This window comes from Ixodes scapularis, unplaced genomic scaffold (assembly GCF_016920785.2).
Source record: "Ixodes scapularis isolate PalLabHiFi unplaced genomic scaffold, ASM1692078v2 PGA_scaffold0__279_contigs__length_252992795, whole genome shotgun sequence".
NCBI classification, from domain to species: Eukaryota; Metazoa; Arthropoda; class Arachnida; order Ixodida; family Ixodidae; genus Ixodes; species Ixodes scapularis.
Window position 1 is genome coordinate 243,545,240 of NW_024609835.1, and position 23,214 is coordinate 243,568,453.

Below are 23,214 nucleotides of genomic sequence, written 5' to 3' on the forward strand. Positions count from 1 at the left end.
GGCAATCCAGCGTCCGGAGGGTATCACGTGATGTTCTGGTCGGGGGGAGCTCAAGCAAACATGACTCTCTCTCAACAGTCGGTTGGCTGAGATGGCTGGCAGCCTCTGCTGCGCTTGGACAGAAGGTGAGATCAAGTATAAAATAATTAAAAAAAAAAAAATTCGTGGTGCGGTGCGACGCCTGTCGGTCAAATATGCACAACATAAAAACATGAAGGTAAAAAATTGCACTAAAAAAGAATAAAAGAGAAAAAGATTCTTCGATTAGAAAAGCGCCAGAAAACAAGGACAACAGGAAGAATAGACGAAACGATGCGCTGTTGTCCTTGTTTTCTGGCGCTTTTCTAATCTAAGATAAACCAACTTGCCCAACTCAACATTCTTTTACAGAAAAAATTCACTCTGCACTGCGGCACCTGGCAGGGCGGCCCAGATCCGAAAGAAAGTTCGTCATTGTATTGTTAATCTGTCGCAGGCGGACAGCATGGTCTTCTTGGGGGTTGGCAGCCTCAGGGTTTGGGTGGTGGTTGATGTAGTAGCTCAAGGCGTCTGAAAGAAAATTGGATCAATAGTTACTAGTTAGAAGTAATGTAAGACCCGCATAAAATCAGAGTTCTTTTTTTTCATATTTTGCCATGTAAAATTTGCGGCTCGTATTATACGCGGGTCCCAACAATTTTCAGCTTCAATGAGGCGCGATCTAACGCAGTTTGACATAGTTTCGGTTTCAAAGCAATATGGTGTTCAAAATAGCTATCATCCCCATTAAAGGGTTAGGGAAACGAAATTCCAGTGCTTATTTTCTAGCTTGAATGTGTTGCATGTTGCACCCTAACCTCAAAAACACCAGTCTTCCGTTGAAAGGCACAAGAAAACTAATTCTAAAGCTAAATAAACAATCTTTCAATGTGCACCTGGTGGATGCATGCGGAGCCTATTTGGGAGCTAATCTGACAATGTTGGGGAACTTGCTACGTACTCGTAACATGGCAGATTCCCTCGGAGCAGCGCCGCCCTTTGGAATTTCAACATTTTCCCTTTTAGCTTACCACCTAGCTCAACTCACATATTGCGTATTGTACCAAATGGTCGAAGGAGACAGAAAGGAAGGACTCCCCTCTTTCTTGGACCCTCGTTCGTGCAACCGGAAACAGCCGTTCTCCCCACAGAAGATTAGCCAGTCCCTCAAAACACAAATGTTACTTTCCCCACCCCGTTCAGCCCTAAGCTGACAGTGTTGTGGAAGCTACGTCCTCCATGGGCCAGTCACATGCTCGGTTGTAACGCACCGACGCTATTGACACCACCACAACTCTGACAATGCCACCAAGGGCAAAGCTCATAACCACGCCTGCCTTGCTACTCCATGGACGCGAGAAATCTTTTCTTTCTGTTTTTGTTTGCACCGGATATCCCGACGCATCGCGCTCTCCATTCGCTTCTTTTCGAGCGCTTGCTCGAGTGCACCGTTTGGAACGAACAATATAGCCAGTCATTCAAAATACAAACGTGTAATTATCATTTACGGTTATTATCCGTCATGCTTGACTCATTTCCAAACGAAATCTGAATATTTAAATTTTTGTTTCCGTACCCCTTTAAAATAGCAATGTCCGAGGTGCCACCATCTTCCGCAGTCAGGCTAGTTTTCGGGCCCGACGGTCCGAAAGCAACACTCTGCTGCCTTCAAAAGAAAAGTCATTTTGGTTGTGGAAGACATCGGCAACAGTGCTGCCGGATGACAATTCGCCATAAATGAAGGCAGCATCACCCGATGAGACGACAAACGCAAGCTGATCGCGTGCAACGAAACGAGAAGCTTTAGAGGCCCAATGAATGGAGTGTTCGCCGACGTCGAGGCACATCTCAGCGACTTTGTGAAAGAGTAATGTAAATGGCACCTTGCTGTAAACATCGAGCTGCTGCATGAGAAGGCGAGAGAACTTTGGCAAGCCGACCCCCCACTGTGTTGCTTGCTCTATTCGCCGCGCCAAGTTTTCACTGCATCGGCGCACACTCGTCTCTCGCCCTTTCAAGATGTGCGGGATTTCAGATGCACTTGACGGCACCGAAGCTGAAGACGACTGCCTTTGGGAAGAGGCGTCGAACAAGGAGTCTCATGGAAGTGATGACAGTGGTTGAGGTTTGATTACGACACAAATAAACATTTTTCTTAAAGGACACATGCAAAGGAAAAAAACATTTCTTGTAAACAGGCTAGATGGAAAAAGAATATTATAAAACAAATTTAAAACAAAGAAAAAAAATTTAGCTATATTTACGGCACAAAACGAATTTGTATCTGGCGCTCGCGGGTCAAAGTCACGCTGCCGCCTCCGTACGCTGAGCGTTGTGCGACGCCGCTTCAACGCGTTTCTCCGCACCACCGTCTCTGCACAGCACACAGGTCTATCACGTCGGCTTATGCTTTTCCAGGGATTTCCTTTGGGCTGTAGAAGTTTACTTATTAACCTTACTTTTTTGTTATACTTCAAACAAAGATGAGTAAGTTACTTTTAGAGGCCATAGGAAGCTTCCGAAAGAGCACAAGCACCACGTGATAAATATGGGCCAGTCACGTGATAAGTAAGGGCCATTGTTCCGCGGCGCCAACTATAAATTCGTATAGCGCCGTAAATATAGCTCTAAAAATTTTTTTTCTTCGTTGGACTCTCAATTTGTTGTGTGGACTAATTGATCTTAAAACTAGGGATGTCGCGAACCACCCTAGGTTCGATTTCGAAAGGTTTCGATATTTTCGAAGCGAGCTGAGGTTCGATTTCGAAAGGTTTCGATATTTCCGACCGTACGGAGGTTCCAATTCGAAAAATTCACAACTTTCCAATATCGTGGGGTTTCGAATTCGAAAAGTTCGAAGCTTTCACGGTTTCTAAAAGTTCGGGTTTGATTATTTCGAATATTTCTTTACTTGATGTTCGATAAATTCGAAGATTTCGAACTTCCCTAATTTGAAGTTCGAAAGATTCGAATTTCTTTGGATCTGAAGTTCGAAAACTTCGAACGTTTCGAATTCTTAAAGAAGTAAAGTTCGATCAATTCGAAGATTTCAAATTTCTTTCTACATAAAGTTCGAAGGTTTCGATTCTCTTTTAGAGCTAAATTTAAAAAAAACTTCGAAGGTGTTTTAAATTTTTTTGAAGTTCGAGTGCGCAAAGTTAGAAGTCCGGTTTTCGTGTTCCGCCAAAGTTTCAGTTTCAAATAATGTTTTCACGCCTCACTGGTTTTCACGAAATCAGGTTTAGAAAAGTTCGGGTGTGATATTTAAACTGTGCGAAGTTGGTCAGGCAACTAAATAAGACGACGAGTGTCCCGGACGTGCTGGAATATTTTCCAGCGCAGAGTGACATGTGACAATAGATTAGTAATCGTGACCGTCAGCCCGGTGTGATCATTAACGTGCATCACGAAGTAGTGATCCTACGAACGCACCGTTTAACGATACTCATACAGTTCGAAACGGCAAGGGGCAGGCAGGTGATTGAGGCTCAGAAAAACCTTGAAGTGATCTGGCAAAATGTCCCCCCTACTCCCTTGCACGCTGGAAGTAATCCGATCGAACGCCGCCCGATTGACGCTGGCATATAGTGAGTTTAGTTTACACATGATGCAAAATCTTGAAACTGGGAATGAAATTCGAAAGAAAAATTGTAAGACAGAAAGAAGGGGACAGGAAAACGTCTCATACTGAACACTGGGAATGAAATTTGAAAGAAAAAGTGTCAGAAGACAGAAAAAAGGGGACAGGCCAACGTCTCAAACTCACCTCAGGACAGTGTCTCAAACTCAACTCAGCTGAAAACTCAGCTCAGCCGAGTTTGAGACGTTGTCCTGTCCCCTTTTTTTCCTTCTTCTTACACTATTTTTTTGCGTATTTCATTTCCAGTCGCGGGATTTTGCATCATGATCAACATACACCAGCTCGCCTGCACCTTGACAATATTTTTGCTTGTAATTGCTTTGGAGGTTTATTTTTTGGCACGGAAGAAACGCCACGGCGAGCAAAAAGCACAAAAGCTGACACAACTTGAGGTCGAGGAGCGTTCTACCATACCAGTGGCGTCGGAAGAGGAAGAACGGGGGGGGGGGGGGGGGGCGCGCTCCAGCCTCTCTCTCCCCCCCCCCCCCTCCAGGATATTTAGGATTGTTAAAGAAAACAATACGGGGAAACAGGGCATGATCGGACTTATTTAGTCTGAAATTATTTATGCATATGTAGAGCTACTGTCGCTCTTCACTGCATAAAAGATCGCGTAGGTGGTCGTTGTTGGAAACTGGTTTTCAGAAGGCAGTACTCGTCACATGCTCGGTGGCTCGGAAGTTCAAAGCTATGCCTTTTTGACCTAAATAACTGTGCCATTGGTAATAAATAATGAATAATTAAACATAACAATAAGTGCAAAAATAAAAAAAAATTGGAGAAAAAAATACTATCAAGAACCCGCCGGAAGTGTTGTATTCTTGCATATTCAGGAGGCCCAGAACTATGAAACAAATTTCTCCTACCAAAGTCTGTACAGGCCAGAAGAAACACGTCCCAAAAGCGTAAAATGAGAAAAAAAAATTATGACGTGCTGAACTTGAAAAATTCTGAAAATCTTCCCCCATGAGATAATTTATTCCTCAACGTGAAAAAAAAATATATATACATTATTTTGTATTCTGTAGATGGTAATGATATGTAGTGCCTCTCGTGTTAATTTAAATACGATACCTCAAACAACGTAGGCGAAAAAATTACCAAGTTTAGGGCATAATTGCCCGTAGGTACCATGTTTGGATATTTCTTCAAAACTCGTCTTGAACAGCAATAATCATATCTTAAGACGACACTTACCTAGGCTATACATAGATCATTCTTAAAAAAGTTTAACATCTCTGCCATAAATAGCTCCGGCTATAGCGTGCTTCAAATATGACACAAACGACAATTGTGAAAAACCCGTCGTCCTTCGTCCCTTCGTCGCCCCTTCGGGAATCTATTTCTTTAAAACCAAGCATGCCAGATGATTGAAATAAACGGCATTGTCTTTCGCAAGGAATGCGGCACCACATGCAAAATTGGGAAAAAAAATTACGAATGTACCTCACTGCTTGAATCCAAATGAAACCGGCCGCCGGTCTTTCGAAGTTCGAAGAACTTCGAACTTTCACCCTAAAAGTTCGAGTTCGAACTTTTGACTTTTCTGGAATCAAAAGTTCGACAATTTTCGAATTCTTTAGATTAATAAGTTCGAAAGTTCGAAAATTATAGACTTTCTCAGCGTAGAAAGTTCGAAAGGGTTTGAACCTTTTAGTGCAAGAACTTCGAAAGTTCGAAAATAATCGAATTTTTTAGTCTATCAAGTTCGAAAGTTCGACAAGCATCGAATTTTGCTGCGTCATAAGTTCGAAAAGCATCAAACTTCTCAGTTTAATAAGTTCGAAAATTTGACTTCGGTCGAATTTGTCCATATGGAAAGTTCGAAAATTCGAAATCGTTCGAACCGCTTGATTCGATCATCGAAACTTCGATTCGAAAAAAGTTCGCGACATCCCTATTAAAAACCCTGAATTTTGATACTGCCAGTTGCACAAACCAGACTGGTTTTTATATTTTCCTGGAATCCTTGGACAAGTTGTGTTTTCCTCTTCTATTTTGATTCAAACTTTTGTTCATAAATGTCGCAGAAAGGTGTCTTCCTCCCCTCATCAGAAAAACGAGGTAGCCTCCCCATTATACAAGCTCTTGATGCTGGTGGCAGATTGAAGACAGAACAACAAAGTTTTGTTCAAGCATTTGAGAGTGCACATGATAAACACTATTCAAAAGCCACCTCTGCATCACATATCTAAATTCTGAAGATACACCAAAACACATAGCTTACTTTTTACTGCGGCCACCTTCCTTGGTGTGAGTGCTTGCTTTGCTGCGGCTCCAAGTTTGGCCAGGCGACGGCTGGCTTGGCCTGTCACGCTTCTTTGCCGCAGCTCTTCGATGGACCAGATGCACCGCATGAGATCTTTAGTGAATCTCTGGTCACTTGGCAGTTTCAAAAGGTGCGTCATTTTTGTTTCGGAGAGGTAGACATCGTCTCCCAGATGAATCTGTGACAAAAGGCACGCAATAATAAGGAAGGATTCTATGAAGAAAGCAGGATTTTGCAGAAATCATTTCGTAATATTGGTCGGTTTCAGGACATGCAATGCTTTAGTCACTCTAATGTTAAGGCCCGTTCACACGCTTGCAACCTCTTAGAACCGAGTGCCTTGGAACCTCTTAATCTCTCTTACGATAAGAGGCAGTCCAGCATATTTTCTACTTCTCTTGTGCATTATCCTTTCTTTCTTGGCTCGAAAAACGTTTGTCAACGTTATAAACGAGCCTGGTATTACAAACATTTGACCTCGGAAATCCAAAACCTCCGCTCTTGTGAAATGCAGTTCCAGAGTCACCGCATAGGTGTCACCAGCATGCCAGTGTGCTCTCTTGTCTTAAGTAATTTTAAGAGGTTTCAACAGGTCTCATCTCTCTTGGTCGTACTCGATTGCAAGTGTATGAAACGGCCTCAAGTAACCAAAACACATGATGTCAGTTCAGTCCTCTCTGAACTTTAGTGCTTATATATTAGTCACCGGTGTGCACAGAGGGATTGGAATACTGATTAGTGCGCCAAGCGCTGCGAAGAGGAGAAATCTCGAGTCATGACAGATGCATGCGGCACCTGCCGCGGAGAGAACGCCGAGAATGTCAACACATCGCACTTCTCGTAAGAGAGAGCAGTAGCTATGCTGATCATTGCAAGGCATTTCCTCAGCAGATGCACGGAGTGCTGGCTGATTCTCCCCTTACAAGGACAATGAAAAAAAAAAATGTAAACCAGTCACTTACATTCCCTTGCCTGACTTCATAGAGTGGTCGCAGTGGACCCTGGACAGCTGCATTCAGCTGGTGTGCTGTCCATGAAATATAAAAGTGTGTGCACTGATGAGATGAAATGGTTAGCTTGATTTTAGGCAGAATTTACAGAAACTCCCTAAGGATTCACAAGTACTTGACAAAGCATAAGTACAGCCTGTTCAAGGCGAACTCCATTCAACCTAAAATTTTGGGATTACGACGAACCCACATAGGAAAGGACTACAGTAAAACCTCGTTATAACAAAATGGGATAGAACAAACTAATGGATATAACAAAGCAATCATAATTCCCCTTGCTTGCTAATAGCGGAAAGAAATGGACATTGGCTATAACAAACTAATGGTTATAACAAAATAATTATGACCGCTCCTTCAACTTTGTTATAACGAGGTTTCACTGTATACTGTAAGTGGGGACAACTTTCTGCGGCTATGAAGTTAGGGGGGCACTAAAGGAGGTTTCTGAGGTTGTTTTGGTGATAACTCACTTTAGAGCTCTAGGCAGCCAAAAAATTACAAAAGCATGATCATGCGCAACCTGACCGAACGACACACGGTGCTCAACAGCTAATCACAACTGCTCGCTTCCCACATGTATTTACCATGTATGTTAGTGTCCCAAATTAGCACTTCCTACGGCACCAGAAATTTGAACGACAGCATTCCGACTAACAAAAAAGCAGCAAAAACTCGTCATCGCTCGCCAGCGCTAACAATATCGCGCTTTGTACCCAACTGCTTTCTATGAGAAAACAAACGCTGATATCAATACAGTATAGACCACTTGCAACGTAACCGCTTATAGTGCAGGACCGGGTATAACGCGGCTTTTTTAAACCACCGGTTCGCCTCCCATAGAACTCCATGTATTTACATACCGCTTAAAATGCAGGCGTGCAAAGGGAAATACCGGTTATAGTGCGGTTTTTGTAACAGCGCGCCGACTGACCGGCGCTGCGAGCACGCTTCCCTGTGCGACACTAGATAACGGCACAAGCCGCAAGCGGCACTCGCAGGGCAAGGAGATTGCTCGAAGAAGCGAAGAGAGGCTTCAGTTGCCATAGCGACGGAGGGACGCACGCACGTGTCGTTCACGTGCGTGCGTCCCTCCGCTGCGTTGGAAACAAACAACCGCAACGAGAGACCAATCGCAGGTCAAGGAGAAGTGTTCGCGTGCGTTGCATGCTGGTCGCGGACCGGCTGCTTCTATCCGCAAACATGGCGTCGGTGGTGATCGTCGACATAGACGGCATGGTAGAAGCTCATCGTTCCGCGTAAAAGCGCTATCCTTGACTGTGAATTTTCGTTGTGTGTCGCTATGATAACCCAGCACGTACTAAAGGGAAGATCCACCTACTCGTGCGGCGATGTTGTGGTGGCACTCTCAAGACGGCAGAAACGCCCATGTCGTCGTGTTTGTTTACTTCGACTACAGTGGTGCTTTCTAAGCATTTGTGTTTTCGAACATCGTCCGGATTTCTTATTTGGAGCATTTCATGCCTGTGCTCAAGTTGAAGGTATTACTGGCGCGTACCGTATAAAGGATGCGAATTTTCCTGCGTTTTCATCGCCGGAGAAAAGTGATTAGGGTTAGCAATCCTGAACGCTCGCAACGTCCGTCCGCAACCCGCGACGCGTTAAAAGGCTGCGCCAGGCAAAAGTCACTAATTTCTTTCAAAATGTGTGACACACTTGAGAGAGAAGTGTACTAGCCTGGTGAAATAAAGACTTTCCTCAAACTAAGCTTAATTTTTCATCTAACATAAAATAAATTCTTTTACAAAGGTAAGTTGTCTGATGGCATGTATTTTGGCCTGAAAAATTGATGTTTCGGTTACAGTGCGGTACCGCTTATAGTGCGGATTTTTGCGACTCCCGCGACATACGTTATATGCGGTCTACACTGTACAATCATCAGACTTTGATGGCTCGGTTTACCAAGATTTCCAGCTTCGCCATGAACAGGACGTTGAGGAAGAGCCGCTGGTGGGGCAGGGTGTTGGTCCAGAGGAGGTGCTGCCACAGGGATGGGAGCGGGGCGATCCAAAAGGGGGACAGCTGCAGGGGCAGGAACGGGCTCTTGATCCAAAGGGGGGGCTGGAACGTTGTGTTGATCCATAGGGGGGGCTGCTGCAGGGGCGGGGGCATTGTGTTGATCCATCGGGGGGACAGCTACAGTGGCGGGAGCAGGGTGCTGAGGCAGAGAGGGTGCCGCTGCAGGAATGGGAGAAGCAAGGAGTAGAGCTGCCATTGACACGAGACCAAGGGAGGCAGCTGATGCTAGAGCACGCGGAAAAGATGGAGACCTATTCATTAATTTCGATCATTTAAACAAGCTCCTGGCTTTGAAGAACCTCAGCATCTTTAGAATGCCTGAAAACTGTATAGCTGAAAGATGCTTTATGGCCTTTACTGATTTAGCCTCCAACATCCAAAAGCGTGGCCTTTAATCTTCCCTGCGACATCAGAATGTCAGTAACCCAGACTTACCAGAGTGCGACACAGAAGCAAGATCAGACCCATGGCGGCTGTTCGAAGCATGACGACCTAAAAAGTAAATACAATAATTGGTTCCTGGCTTTGCAAAACCTCAATATCTTTAGAATGCCTGAAAACTGTATAGCTGAAAGATGCTTTGTGGCCTTTACTGATTTAGCCTCCAACATCCAAAAGCGTGGCCCTTAATCTTCCCTGCGACATCAGAATGTCAGTAACCCAGACTTACCCGAGTGCGACGTAGAAGCAAGATCAGATCCATGGCGGCTGTTCGAAGCATGACGACCTAAAAAGTAAATACAATTATTGGCTCCTGGCTTTGCAGAACCTCAATATCTTTAGAATGCCTGAAAACTTTCTAGCTGAAAGATGCTTTATGGCCTTTGCCGATTTAGCCTCCAACATCTAAAAGCGTGACCTTTAATCTTCCCCGCGGCATTAGAATGTCAGTAATCCAGACTTACCCAAGTGGGACGTAGAAGCAAGATCAGACCCATCGAGAATGTTCGAAGCTTGATGACCTAAGGAGTAAATACAATTATTGGCTCCTGGCTTTGCAGACCCTCAATATCTTTAAAATGCTTTCTAGCCGAAAGATGCTCTATGGCCTTTACCGATTTTGCCTCCAACATTCAAAAGCATGGCCTTTAATCTTGCCCATGACATTAGAATGTCAGTGATCTAGACTTACCCGAGTGTGATGTAGAAGCAAGATCAAAGCCATCGCGGCTGTTTGAAGCTCGACGACCTGAAAAGGAAATACAATTATTGATTAGCGCATGAAAAGACATGCTCTGAAGAGCAATTTACCAAGGGACACTGCAGCTCCGTTCTGTGAAGCCTTCTTACGGGCCACTTCTGCAAAAAATGGAAGTAGAAGCAATGGAAACACTGTTACACAAACAAAATCCATAAAACAGGGGTAGGACAGAAAAAAAAAATTATTTTGGAGTAATTTTTGGACGAGGAAAATTTGCGTTTTGCAGCAGCTTAGGACCAAAATATCCCACATTTCAGAACAGAAAGCATTGAAAACGCAGCTTTGATTATGGCCACTGCGCCCCAAATAAGTGAGCTTGACCACTGCACTGGAAACGCTGACCATCACGGTAAGTTCAAAATGGCATCACCGTCCATATTTGCAAATAGGTTAAAAAAAGCATCCATATTATGCAGTAAAACCCAGCAGAAAACAATGATTTGGGAAAATGTAACCATTAAAGGGGCTATGTCGGATAGATTATTCTTGATATGGAATGCTCATAGGCTACTTAGTAGATACACCAATTGTGCTATTTTTAGAGCTCTGGTAATTGCAATAATCGGTTTATAAATTTTTATCATTTTCATCTGGCGACCAGGCAACACTGCACAAGTTACTCACACCCATGGCGTCCATAAACCACATGATCATGAACGCTCTCTCATTCAAGGCGCCCCCATGATCGCCCAAGCTCTCCCTCGCCGCGGCACAATCAAAACCGCTCACGCAGCACGGTAACCGACACGCTATTCTTGCTCTCGGCCCCGGCCCGTTCACCTTCCACCCTGCATGTGCCTGCGAGACATTCTAGGACGACGGTGACCACGCCGAGTTCGTCCATAACTCGCATCTCTGGAGCTGGTCGCCAGCGGGTTGCAGTCAAAATGAACAGCTTCCAACGTCTCTTGATAGCAATCACCCTCATTGCTGCTGCGGTCAATGTCGAACACTTTGACAAGGCGAGCAGCAATGCCGTAATCGTCACAGACCGTATGCTTGAAAAGCGGAAGGTAAACGAGGAAGCTGAAGCTCGAGACGCCATGAGAGCCAAGTCTGTGAGCTTGCGCAAGGGGACGCCGCGTGGGAGGCTGGTGAAGTCACCAGCCTCCCAGCCAGGGTGGCATTTTGAAATAGGGCGGGTCCGAGGGACCCGCATATAAATCGATTCATCCACGAAACTAACGCGCCACTCTCAAAACAAACTTAGGAGGATTATAGAAACATACAATGGGTCCTAACAGTACAGTTATCTCATTTTATTTTTGGCATGTCATAACCCCCTAAAGGTGTATCCACACGACGGACCAAATTGCTGTTTCGGTCCGCGGGCCGCGCATCACGTGATCTTACGTCACCGGTTTTCGAGGTCCGCCGGCGGTCCGCGGACCGCGCTTCTGAGAAATGCCAAGTGACTTTTTTCGCCCGAACCTTGGCGGCGGACCGCGGCGTTTTTAGTATAATTGAAGTGCCAAGTCTGGCAACAAGCTGACTTTTGTTGTTTGGACTGGAATCCAAATCCAAAGTCGTTTTCTTTTGGCGCCAACTGGTGAAGACGAAGAAGACCAACCTTTTGTTGTGCTTCGATGGCGGTATGGTGTGACGATGCAACTTTTTACTTAATCAATTCCCCGCTCTGTGGGACAATAGATGCATGCCCTTTCCGGTTCACTTAAGTCCTCCACGTCCTCAATAGTCAACGCCAGGGCCACCGCGGCCAAACGTCTCTTTCGTTCAACCTCCATCTTGGCTCCTTACAAATAGCCTCAAAGCAGCTCGCTGCATGCGTTTGGCGGAGCTGTGAGGTCGAGGGTTAGTCTGGCCCGTTCGCTCTGTCAATCTCTTTTGGTCCGCCGTGTGGATGCTCATTTCAGCCGGGCGGTCCGCGGGCCGCGCATCACGTGATCAATCGGTCCGCGGCCCGGTCCGTCGTGTGGATACACTTTAAGGGATGTCGAACCGAAATCTGGATTCCACAAAACATACAGCAAAAGCGTGCAATGGGATGCTACAAACACCAAAACATCACTCATCAGCAATATCTCTAACAAATGAATGTATTTAAAAAAAAAAAAAAAAGGCGTACTTGACAGAAATGTTTACGTCTCTTTTCTCTGAGGAGAGGCAACGGCCCTCGCGTCTTCACCTCGCCACCTTGAGGGGGCGAAGCGAAGAGAGGAGGAAACAAGATATCTTCACGTCACGCGCCTCGTCGGCCTGGTTCAATCTCGGCCTCTTTTTCCAAAAATATGGCCGTCCATTCGAGATATCGCCCAACGAGTAATGTTGTAGTGATTGTAGCGTCCAGACCTACATCTGCATTTTTTTTTTGTTTTTTTTTTTAATCCAAATTTTGGTTTACGATCCCTTAAATGATATTGAGGAATTTCAGATGAATTTTATATCGGACTGAGTTTGATGGCCATACTAATGCAGAATTTTAAATTATAGTTCTGCATTTCTTTAAATAAGCATTTGACACAATTAAGACGAAAGAGTGTCTAAGAGAGCAAATAGTTCAAAGCCGATTGGGCTAACCCAAATACTGCCCGCACCTTGCTGCTCCTAACACGGCAATGCAAGGCAGCAAAGCCCACCAAGCATGAAGGCCGTGACAGTGTGCACAGTGGTTAAGAGATAGGCAAGAAACGATTTGTAATTTCCCCCAAGTGCCCTGGCGCACATCCGACCAATAGACGATTTGCTATTTTCCCAAGCGCCCTGGCCCGCGCGCGAGGAATGGTGGGGAGACTGTCCCTCGCCTGGCCGCCCTGCCTTGAGATCGCATTGCCTCCTCTTAATCCTCTGTTTTTCAATTCCATTACTTACTTTTATCTATTCAAGCATATTTTTTTACGGCTTCTAAGTGTTTTTATTCTCATAGTATTTGTGTCTTTATTTTTCCTTTTTCGACGAGAGTGCCAACGGACAACACGCCGCTTCGCGCGTCGTTCCCCAGGTGAGTACTACCGTTGCCACTGATTCCTATCGCGCTGTTCATTATAATTCAATTTGACCCGCATGCAGTCGAGAGGAGCCATTTATGAACACCCGCGTGCATGTCATAGAGATAGGCAGAGGTCTGAATCAACAATCGCGACGCGAGAGCCCAGTACGCTGTGATTTGGCCGCCCGCACTCGCTCCGTTGACTCGGACTGTAGCGTGTGCCTTCGAGTGCCGCTTGCTTGACCAAGATACAGCACGCCGCTTTGTCGCCGCGGATCATTTGCCCGAATGCCTGCGAAACCGTAACACCATTCAGCATATCCAACGCTGCGGCGCCTGACAACTGCATGCAGTTGTCAGCACTTGAAAAAGGGTGTTTGCAACTGAAAACCGCTTAGCCTTAGCATATAGATCAGGGGTGGCCAAGCTGCGGCTCCCGAGCCGCATGCGGCTCTTCGCGTGTTAAAGTACGGCTCGCAACTCCCTCCCCTGTTCCCCCCCCCCCCCCCCCCGTTAAAAAGAGAAATGGAACGCGTTTTAAATCGAAAGACAGGTTGCGGGATTGTAGTCTTGTGCTACTGCTACCTTACGTACAGAGGGACTGCTTTTGACTCGGATAGATTAAAAGTAGTTCGAGTTCCGTTTATTTGTCTGAACAAAAGCCCCCCCCCCCCCCCTACCCCCCCTTGCGGCTCTTGGAAGTTTCGTGGTTTTGTTTACGGCTCTTAGGCCGGGTCAGCCTGGCCACCTCTGATATAGATTAAGAAGGCATACCATAAGCGCCTGACAACTGCTGCAGTTGTCAGGCGCCGCAACGTTGCGTATGCCTCAGCTTCGCAAACGTTCGGACAAATTATTCGCGGCGACAAAGCGGCATGCTTATGTTGGTCAAGTAAGCGGCACTAGAAGGCATACGTTACAGTGCGAGTCAACGGAGCAAGCGCGGGCAGTCAAATCACAGCGCACCCGGCTCTCGCGTCGCGATTGTTGATTAAGAGCTCTGCCTACCCCTATGACATGTGCGCGGGTATTAATAAACTGCTCCCCTCAGCTGCACGCGGGTCAAATTGAACCAAAATAAGCAGCTAACAGCACGAAAGGAATCGGTAGCAACGGTAGTACTCACCCGAGGAACGACGCGCGAAGCGACATGTTGTCCTGTCGGCACTCCCGTCGAAAAAGGCAAAATAAAGGCACCAATACTATATATTTACAAGAAATATTGCATGCAGAAGAGAATAGAACCACTTAGAAACAATAAAAAAATACACTGGAATAGATAAAATTAGGTAATGGAATCGAAACACAGAGGATTAAGAGGAGGCAAGCGACAAGGCAATGCGATCTCAAGGCAGAGCGGCCAGGCGAGGGACAATCTCTCCCATAATCCCTCGCGTGCGGGCCAGGGCACTTGGGGGATTTTGCAAAAGGTCTATTGTGGGAACAGCGTTTTCGTATGCCCAGTCCCCCGGCTGCTCTTCGATCAGATTGCCTTCCGTCGCCGTGCATGTCCTCTTTATCTTCGTTATTTAGCGTTAATTCTTTCTTTTCACATAATCTAGTTCATTATTTTCTTTTATATGTGTACTTATTTCGTTCTCCATGCCGTATTTTCCGTGCAAGATTCGCTCTTGTGTGTACATTTTGTCGCTTTCAAAACGAGTGTTGAGGGACGCCAGGCTGCTTCTGAAGCGAGTATTACTGTTTTCACCATGCACTATCCCACCATTAGCTCACTTATCTACCTGCATGCAATCACCAGACAATAGTTTCAAAAACCAGTGAACATGTCACCACTGAAAAACAAAACCGTAATTGCAAAGCGAAGGCAACAGTGCTTGGATTTGGCCGTTTGCGCTCGCTGTGTGAAATGTGAACATATGACATCAGACTACTGTCTGCGTGCCCAATATGGAAGAGGCTGCTTTGTCATCACGAATAGTGCATTTGCACGATCCTTTCCTGGCTTGCCGCAGTTGCGATCTGATGGCCATGTCTGGACTGCGATTTTCGTAAACAGTCGTATCTTCACCAAAACACACCTCAGGAGCAGCGAAAGAGGCGGTTTGGCGTCCATCAATGCCCACGTCGAAAACGACAGAAAAAACATGCAAGAGCAAATCGTACACAAAAAATACAGTAGGCAGAACGAAATAAGTACACTTATAATCACGAAAAAAAGACTGAGTCAACAAACACCGTTCCCACAAATCCTAGGACGCACGCCGTGGCATCTGGGAAAATGACATTGTCTATTCGGTTGTCGCAAAACTCTCAATGGTGCAATACACTGTGCCGAGCCTCCAGATGCGTGCGACGAGTTTAGGCACATGCGCAGGAGATGTACAATGTCTGCAGCAAAGAAAGAAACCCAATTCAAGTGAAATGTTTCACTAGCATTTGTTGCCGGCTCATTTTCGTTATTTACTTCAAATGTCTCCTACCAAAAGGCAGGCATGTTTCTAGTTAGGGACAACATTTCTTGGAATATCACAAACGATGAGGACATACGCACGACTATGACGCTCGTGCCCATAGCTTTTGACTGCATTGCCAAGAAAGGCGGTCCCCGAGTGCTCACTCGCCGCATCTTCCCTGGTGCTGGGGAATTTGGCACAGTCTAGTGGCAAAGCTGTCACACCCCTGATAAGACCGGTTCAAAGAAGCATACCAATCTTGTCCAGAAGGGCAAGGCCTAGCCGCCTGCTGTATTCCTTTTCCTCTCTCAAGCGCTTTCGAAGTTGGACAATGACTGCATTTTTTTGACGAAGTGAATTAGTCTCTTCATCACTCTCGCTGCTCTCTGACCTCGTTCTCTGAAATGAGAATAGCAATAAGTGGGTTCTATGAGCGCATAAAAATTGTTTATTTAATTTTCTACTTATAGAGAACGTTAATTATTCCCAGGCTTTTTCACCTTGGAGGTTTCTGTCCTGTTGGAGTTGTAGTCTTCGCACAATTTCTTTTGAGCAATAAGCTGTGCTTGTTTTCCGTTCTTTGGGTTTTTTGACGACGTCTGTGCACCCAATGGAAAATATTACGCCAATTACATTATTGTTTCCTAAAGGTTGACAAACAATAGCACTTTGTGCCATGCAGAACACCCTTCTCCAATGTCCTTCTCTCTCATCTACTTGCACATTGTAGCCTAAAACAGTACGATGAGCCGATGCACAGGCTCCGAAATTTCTATTTCGTGAAATTCTATAAAAGGTGTCTTCAAACTTATGCCTCGATTTATTCACAACATCTGTAGTCAAGACAGTCTATGAAATATTTTAGCTCTATGCTCCGTTCCATACATAGCGTGCAACGCAGTCAAAGCTAGTGCACCGGTTTGCACTGCCGACCATTCGTATGTTTGCCCCATAAGATAGTGCTGCCCCTGTAAAAAAGAACAAAGTAAAAAAATGTGCATCTTCGGAGCTAGTAACTGATAGCGGCGTTACAATTTCGACGAAACACCAATATATTTTTTTCTTTTCTTTTTCAATAAAAAGGAAAAGATAATGTTAACTACTTTAAATTGTTTTCCGTTTTCATTGGTGCGGCAGCCACTTCGGGCTTTTGGGTTGTGCGGCTGGCCCCTGCCTCGCCGGTTTTGAGAACAGTCTTACACAGCAAGCCCAAGTACCTCTCCTGCTTGGTTATTTTCAAAGATTCGTTGTGCGGAGATCTCGAAAGAGTGCGAGCAGGTGAGCGCCAATGTGTACATGAGTACAAGAACAATTTTCCCAGAGACGTGTCAGTCCGTGAAGCCCTGGAGACTGTCAGTAACGACACCGGAGCGTGCGTCCATACTGTCGCAAAGTGCAAGGCACAGTGTCTATCTGGCAAGGTGGCATTTCCGAAGCGAAGACCTTGCAACGCGAGTTTTGAGCACGTGGACCGTGTTGTGAACTGCCTTCAGTTATGTCTGGTGTTAAAATCGGCCTTATGGCTTCAAAGTGAAACAAGCCTTAAGAAGGAACCGCGCCGGTGATGAATAGTGCCTAAGGCTCAGTTTGCTTGCAGGACCTTAAGGCCCGTTCACATTCTTTCAACCGAGTATGACCGAGAGAGATGAGATCTGTTAAAACTTCTTAAAATGTTAAGGACGAGGGAACACACTGGCATTTTGGCGCCATCTATGCGGTGACCCTGGAACTGCGTTTTACAAGAGCAAAGGCTTTGCGGGATTTCTAAGGTCAAATGTGCGTAATACCTATAAGAACGGCTCGTTTATAACGTTGACAAAAGCTTTTTGGGCCAAGAAAGAAAGGATAATGCGAGAGAGAAATAGAAAACATGCCCGACCGCCAAGTTTACACTTGTACCCAATGGATGGCACCAGTGTGTCCTCTTGTTGTAATAGATATTAAGAGGTTCTAACAAAACCCGATTCTAAGAGGCCACAAGAGTGTGAACGGGCCTTTAACCTTGGTTGGCTAGGCAGACAATGCCCGTGGCTGCATTTAGGTGCGTCTGGTTTCTTCTGCCTAAAGGCCCGTTCACACTCTTGCAACCGAGTACGACCGAGAAAGACCAGACCAATTTTTAAGCCTCTTGCGACCTCTTAGGACCGGATGCACTGTAGTGGAGCTGGTCCTAAGAGGTCGCAAGAGGCTTAAAAACCGGTCTGGTCTCTGTCGGTCGTACTCGGTTGCAAGAGTGTAAACGAAACTTTAGGGACCGTAACCTTGGTTGGCTAAGTGGACGACGCATGTGCCCGTGGCTGCATTCCGAGGCCCCTGCTTTCCTTGAAAAGAAAACAACACTTGACCCTGACCTCGAGTGCCATGTGGTGTGTACGCGTCTATTGTGAATCACTCTCAGTTCATGGGGCGCCGGCACCAGAGCAGCGAGAAACTGCCGTCTGGATGACTTCCATACACCAGCGCCAGCATTCCAACTCTTAAGAAAACTTGGATGAAGTCGCATCCGAGTATTCGTTATATAAAGGCCCGTCCACTGCACTCTCAAGGTACTCTCAGATTTTCACGGTATCATGTAAATAAACGGTTTAAGCAGACACCCTGGATCTCAACCATTCTTACGTTTTAATGGGGCCGGCACTAGGTTCAAGCGGAACGCCAACCCCTAGTCTACCCCCTTATAAATAAAAAGAAACAAGAAAATAGGAACTGACCTATGCACTTCCGCAATGCACACAATCATGCACAAAAATTATGTAAAAAAAAAAACAAATCTTACACGTTAAGTGGATTTGAGGTACCGCCACCGAGACGTCGGTATCGCCAGAGCAGCGCCTTTTACAGTTCGTCCCCGAAACGCGTAGAGTAACACATTTTTTAAATATTTTTTCATGTGCACTACTTCAGTACCTTTCCCAGCTTTGTACGCTATGTATGAAACGGAGTATAGTGAAAATCTAGGAGGCAGTAGGCAAGTTCTACCACGCAGTCCTGATGTTGGGCCGAGACCTAAACAAATATCAAAAAATTTGATTTGTAAGCTATGACTAATCAAGGCAGGAGTGACAGGCGGTACGCTACAAACTCCCTGACATCACTTGTACAGCAATATTTCAAAGGGATGGCCGTATTTTGGGAATGAAAGGGAGCAATTCAACAAGGCTGACGGGACATACTCTCGTCATGATTCTTCATTCCCTCTCCTCTTCGCTAAGTTGCCTTGAGAAAGTGAACCGAAGCGAGAAGAAAAGTGAGGCCGCTTCTCATTCTAAACTGTTCTGTGAGAATTGTGCCGCTCTTTGTCCTAATTACAGCCATCCGTCTGCAAGTGCTGCTGTGGGACGAATATTTCAGACACGAGCCTAATGTACTGCATTTGGGACAAGATGCTTGAAAAAAGTGCAATTAGTCAATACGTAATAATAATAAAAAAAAATTGCACTTAAAAAAATAAAAATCTGGAAACTTAGAATTTTACATATAAGCCAACTACTGAGTCTGCTCGGCTGGCTCAGAACAGATGCAGTGAGCAGCATTGGTGGCGTATGCAGCGCGTTGTCTGCTACTGAAGCTTAAGCGCGAAACACATGTACGACGAAACCGTCCGATCTGACGTCCGACCACGCAATACGACGGTCGGAGGCGAGGGTTTTCAAAGCTCTCCGATGCTACGAAAACCCTCGCTCCCAAAGTCATTCCGGCAGTCCGCACGTCGGATCGGACGGTTTCGTCGTACATGTGTTTCATGCTTTACTGCGTCTGCACTGAGCTTCCCGTTGCCCCAGCAGCTGTCAAAACGCGGAGCACCGTCCATCCATCAGCGAGTTCCCCCTAACAGTAGGTAGCTCTATACATTCCTACTGGCAAAGGCTTGCTGTATCAGCAAGCTTTTGCCAGTAGGTGGCACATTTCCATGTGCCAGCAGGCACATGGAAATTAAGCTATTTGAAACATGAACTTGCCTTCTGCATGGAGTCTCCAACTCCACCTTCAGGGAGGTTGTTGAGAATCCTTGGCACTGCTACTCTTGCCTTCTGCATTTTTTGGATGAGAAGTTCAACTGTCCCTGCGAAGATTGTGGGTAACGTGCCAAACCATAGCATTACTTTTGAAAATTAGAACAAGCAATCACGCACATCACATCGCCTCGCACTAGTGGAGAACATGAAAGCTTCTTATGTTCTGATTTCAAAACGTCTTAAGATGGAGTGACTCCATTTTTAGCACACCAGCTTACGGAGCCTTTACTCGACTAGCATAGGTGTCTAATAGCGAGTTCGTTTCACACGCACTGGCGCTGTTCGAGTTCTCTCCCAGAATGCATCGCACTCGCAGAGTGTTGCACGGAGAACTGGAATCAAACGAACTCGCCAGATGCACCGAGTGCAGAAAACCAAGTCCAGAAAACTGATGCTGTCGCCATCTATGTCATGGAAAAGGTACCAACCTCAAACCGAAAATAGTGTTTTTCTGTTCGGAGTCATGGGTGGAAATGCGAGAGTGCAGTCGCTACCAACGTTTATCTACAAACGTTGGTCGCTGCAACCTGTAGTTTATCATTTCGTCGTTTACCCTGAGACTGGGGGGTCTCAGGGTAAACGACGAAATGGTTGACTTCCACCAGCTAGCCTGTACTTTGACTCTTTTCTAAAGTTTATATTTGCGATGACTTCAAGCAACTGGGCTGTCGTAAAGATGGTTACAGACGGCGTAAATTTCCGCAGCCAGCTGTCTACAAAGCGGCTGGTTGCGATCTCTTTATAGCCGCTTACACTGAAGAAAACTGATGATGCTGTCCGAGCAGAAGCTTGACCCATTTGAGCATGGTATCATACGTGAACCACTGAAAGGGTACGGCTTAAAAACTTGTCTCTTGGAATATCCAGCAAAACTTTTCGTGGGACTTTCGATTTCGATCATCATTACAGGTGAATCAGGTATCAGCCGTGGTGAGGCGTCGAGAAAGAGCTTTCTCGAACAAAATACGACGGGGTACCTTAGCTTACGTAGGTAAACGTTAAACATTTGTCGACAAAACACGAGTTTTGTCGACAAATGTTCAATTTTTCACCCGCGCACGGATGGTGATAAACACATCGAGGGCCGCTGATGCGTCTGTTCTGAGCATTTCTTTACACACCGGTATATTTCAGCGTCTGTACGGCAACGGAGCGACTTAAAACCTGCAAATAAAGCACGGTTTGTCAGTTGCTTCCTTCATGAAGTAGCAGACGCTTACAATTCAAGCTCGCATTTGATTCCTTTGCCCGCGGGACCCGATTTCTATCAAAAAATCTATTTTTTTTTCCTTTCGGTTCTGCGACACATCGTAGCAGACGAGTCCTCGTCGTCTGCTCATCGCTCCTCGCCGGAGCGAGGCATGACGGGATTGCATTTTGGCGCACTCACGATTTCCTCGGTGCAGCGAGTCCATGCACGCGTGGGGTGTTGGCGCTGAAACGAACTCTTAAGCGCGAAACACACGTACGACGAAACCGTCCGATCCGACGTCCGACCGCGCAATACGACGGTCGGAGGCGAGGGTTTTCAACGCTCTCCGATGCTACGGAAACCCTCGCCCCCAAGGTCATTCCGGCAGTCCGCACGTCGGATCGGACGGTTTCGTCGTACATGTGTTTCGCGCTATAGAGTGCAACCACTCGCGGAGTGCCGGCTGAAACGAACCCGCTCCACGTTGCGAGTGGGCACGCGTGGGCACGAGTGCCGTGAAACGAACTCGCTATAAAACATTTCATGCGTGACGCTCATGGGTGGCGCTTCACCTTTGTTTTTGTTCCTCGAATGCAGCCTTCACACTAAAAAAGTACAGTACATGCATTCGTAACACCCGTTTTCAAATAGCCCGAATTACAGCTTTTGTGAAACCATGTGCCTTCACTGCGCAAGTACTTGAACGATGGGGGCATTTGTTAGAAGTAAGGCGCACTTGTTCGTGCCCGGCCGCCCTGCTCCACGTGCGTATTAGCTCACACAAAAATCTCCAGAACCGACGATTCCTGAGCATGGTATCTTAAAAAAGGTATCACACGAATACACATACCTCCAAGCATCTCCACCGTCGCTTCGTAGTAGCCTTCTTCCCCTCCTTTCTCAGAGATCCAGAACGCTTCAAGCTTTTGTTTTGGGTTGCAGTCTTGATCATCCCTAGGCCTAAACTTCTTTATCATCGAGATCGGCATAACCAGTCGGCCACCGTCGGTAAACTTTACAAATGCGTACATCGCCCAACGGACGCCCACAACACCCGCGACGCAAAAAAACCGAGCGTACGGGCGGTCGAGGTCCAGCCGTCCACCTCTAACGGTCGAGCAATGATGGGGACGCGGGCAAGCAACGATAAAGCAATTATGGCGACGCAGACGGTCAAACGCAGGCACGCAAGAGACGACAGAAAGCGCGCGCAAGACAGGGACTGGGCTTGGCTAGGCTGCGCCCACTGGCTGCGCCTGTATGAATAGACAAATAAACAAAATTGACTTATTTTTATATTGGACGGTAGCTCGCGCCACCTAGGTTTTAAGAGACGAAAGCAGTTTTTTTTTGGCCTCTAACTTTTTATTTTGGTTTTGGTAAGTCTTGACATTTTGGCATCTTGCTGGAACTACGTTTTACTATACTCCGTTCCACCATCAGTCCAAGCGCAGTGGACGCCACCAGCTATTCCAGCCTATCCAGCGCCGGGAGAAAATCGCGTGACCTGCCGGTTGGGCAGAGCGGCGCAGGGAGCTCAAGGTCACATGACACTCTCTCTACGCGGGATTGGCTTCGATGGCTCCTAGCGTCCGCTGCGCTCGGACTGAAGGTTAAACGGAGTATAGTTCTATTTTATTTTTCCGGTGTAAGAAACCGGGTTCCGATTGCTCACAAACACCTAGAACGTAGTCAATCCAAGTCTCATTGACTATGGTCTCCATTATCCTTTCAACAGGTGGCGCCAAGTTCTTTGTCTGTTAAGTTTTAGCTGCAATGGAAAGCTCACCGGGTGCCAAGCGTCGGAAATGTTACTTGGCAGAGAGTGAGCCTTTTGTGATGCCTAGATCAACGCAATATTTTCACAGTACAAGGGATGCTCAGGACCCTGGAGACCCCCCTCATGACGTGCTCACCCCGTTAACTCGAGTTCCCCAAGCACTAAAATCCGCTGGGAATAATTCTGATGACGAGGACTGCCATTCCGAAGAATCCGAATTGAGCACAGATGCCGAACGCGAGCGTTCGGAATCGTTAAATGCTAGCGACGAGAGCTACGATGTTCAAGACGACGTCGTGAACTCTGGTGAGGACTATGGAGATGATGATGACGAGATGAATGGAAATGACCCTGTACCACAGCCCTTGCTCGAACACTTTCTGTCGTCCTGTTTCAATCAGTTCGGGACGGAGACACTTCCCCATTCTACGACGACAAAAGCCGGCGCCATCGCCATGATAATGGCCCACGTCGTATCGCAGGGCATGACGTGGTCGGGCCTCGATTCTTTGCTCGTGCTCATCAATGCCCTGTTTGGAAGGCAAGTCGTGCCGCAAAGCAAATATGCTTTCCGCAAGCTTTGGTCAGCAACGACGCAAAACTTGGTTCGCCACTACTACCTTTGTGAGGGCTGTGGAGCAGTTCTGGAAGACGCAGAGACTGCAGCCAGCTGCTCAGTGTGCCAGC

The 23,214-nt window shown here is 46.4% G+C and overlaps 1 protein-coding gene across 5 annotated transcripts; it reads right to left on the bottom strand.

The window, feature by feature from the left end:
* Positions 1 to 313: 313 nt before the first annotated feature.
* Positions 314 to 22,106, bottom strand: LOC115332449 (actin cytoskeleton-regulatory complex protein PAN1). Of its 5 annotated transcripts, none has more exons than XM_042291074.1 (13): positions 21,598 to 22,106; positions 19,499 to 19,602; positions 16,040 to 16,138; positions 15,794 to 15,938; positions 10,226 to 10,273; positions 10,107 to 10,154; positions 9,880 to 9,936; positions 9,645 to 9,701; positions 9,410 to 9,466; positions 8,858 to 9,133; positions 6,890 to 6,954; positions 5,886 to 6,105; positions 314 to 549 (listed from the first exon to the last, which is right to left on the bottom strand). In XM_042291074.1, exons 1-13 carry the CDS (start codon positions 21,776 to 21,778, stop codon positions 398 to 400), a joined length of 1,509 nt encoding a protein of 502 aa, XP_042147008.1. In that variant the 5' UTR covers positions 21,779 to 22,106; the 3' UTR covers positions 314 to 397. The 5 variants fall into 5 exon arrangements, with proteins under 5 accessions (XP_042147008.1, XP_042147007.1, XP_042147014.1 ...); XM_042291073.1 differs by having other exon boundaries at positions 10,107 to 10,163; XM_042291080.1 differs by lacking the exon at positions 16,040 to 16,138 and having other exon boundaries at positions 10,107 to 10,163.
* Positions 22,107 to 23,214: the final 1,108 nt, after the last annotated feature.

Excerpts from the sequence above, each read along its gene's own strand:
- LOC115332449 (XM_042291073.1), bottom strand. The coding sequence starts at position 21,778 with ATGTACGCATTTGTAAAGTTTACCGACGGTGGCCGACTGGTTATGCCG. Across the intron at positions 19,603-21,597 it reads GACGGTGGAGATGCTTGGAG|GGACAGTTGAACTTCTCATC; the intron begins GTATGTGTATTC and ends CAATCTTCGCAG. Across the intron at positions 6,106-6,889 it reads ATGAAGTCAGGCAAGGGAAT|ATTCATCTGGGAGACGATGT; the intron begins GTAAGTGACTGG and ends CTTTTGTCACAG.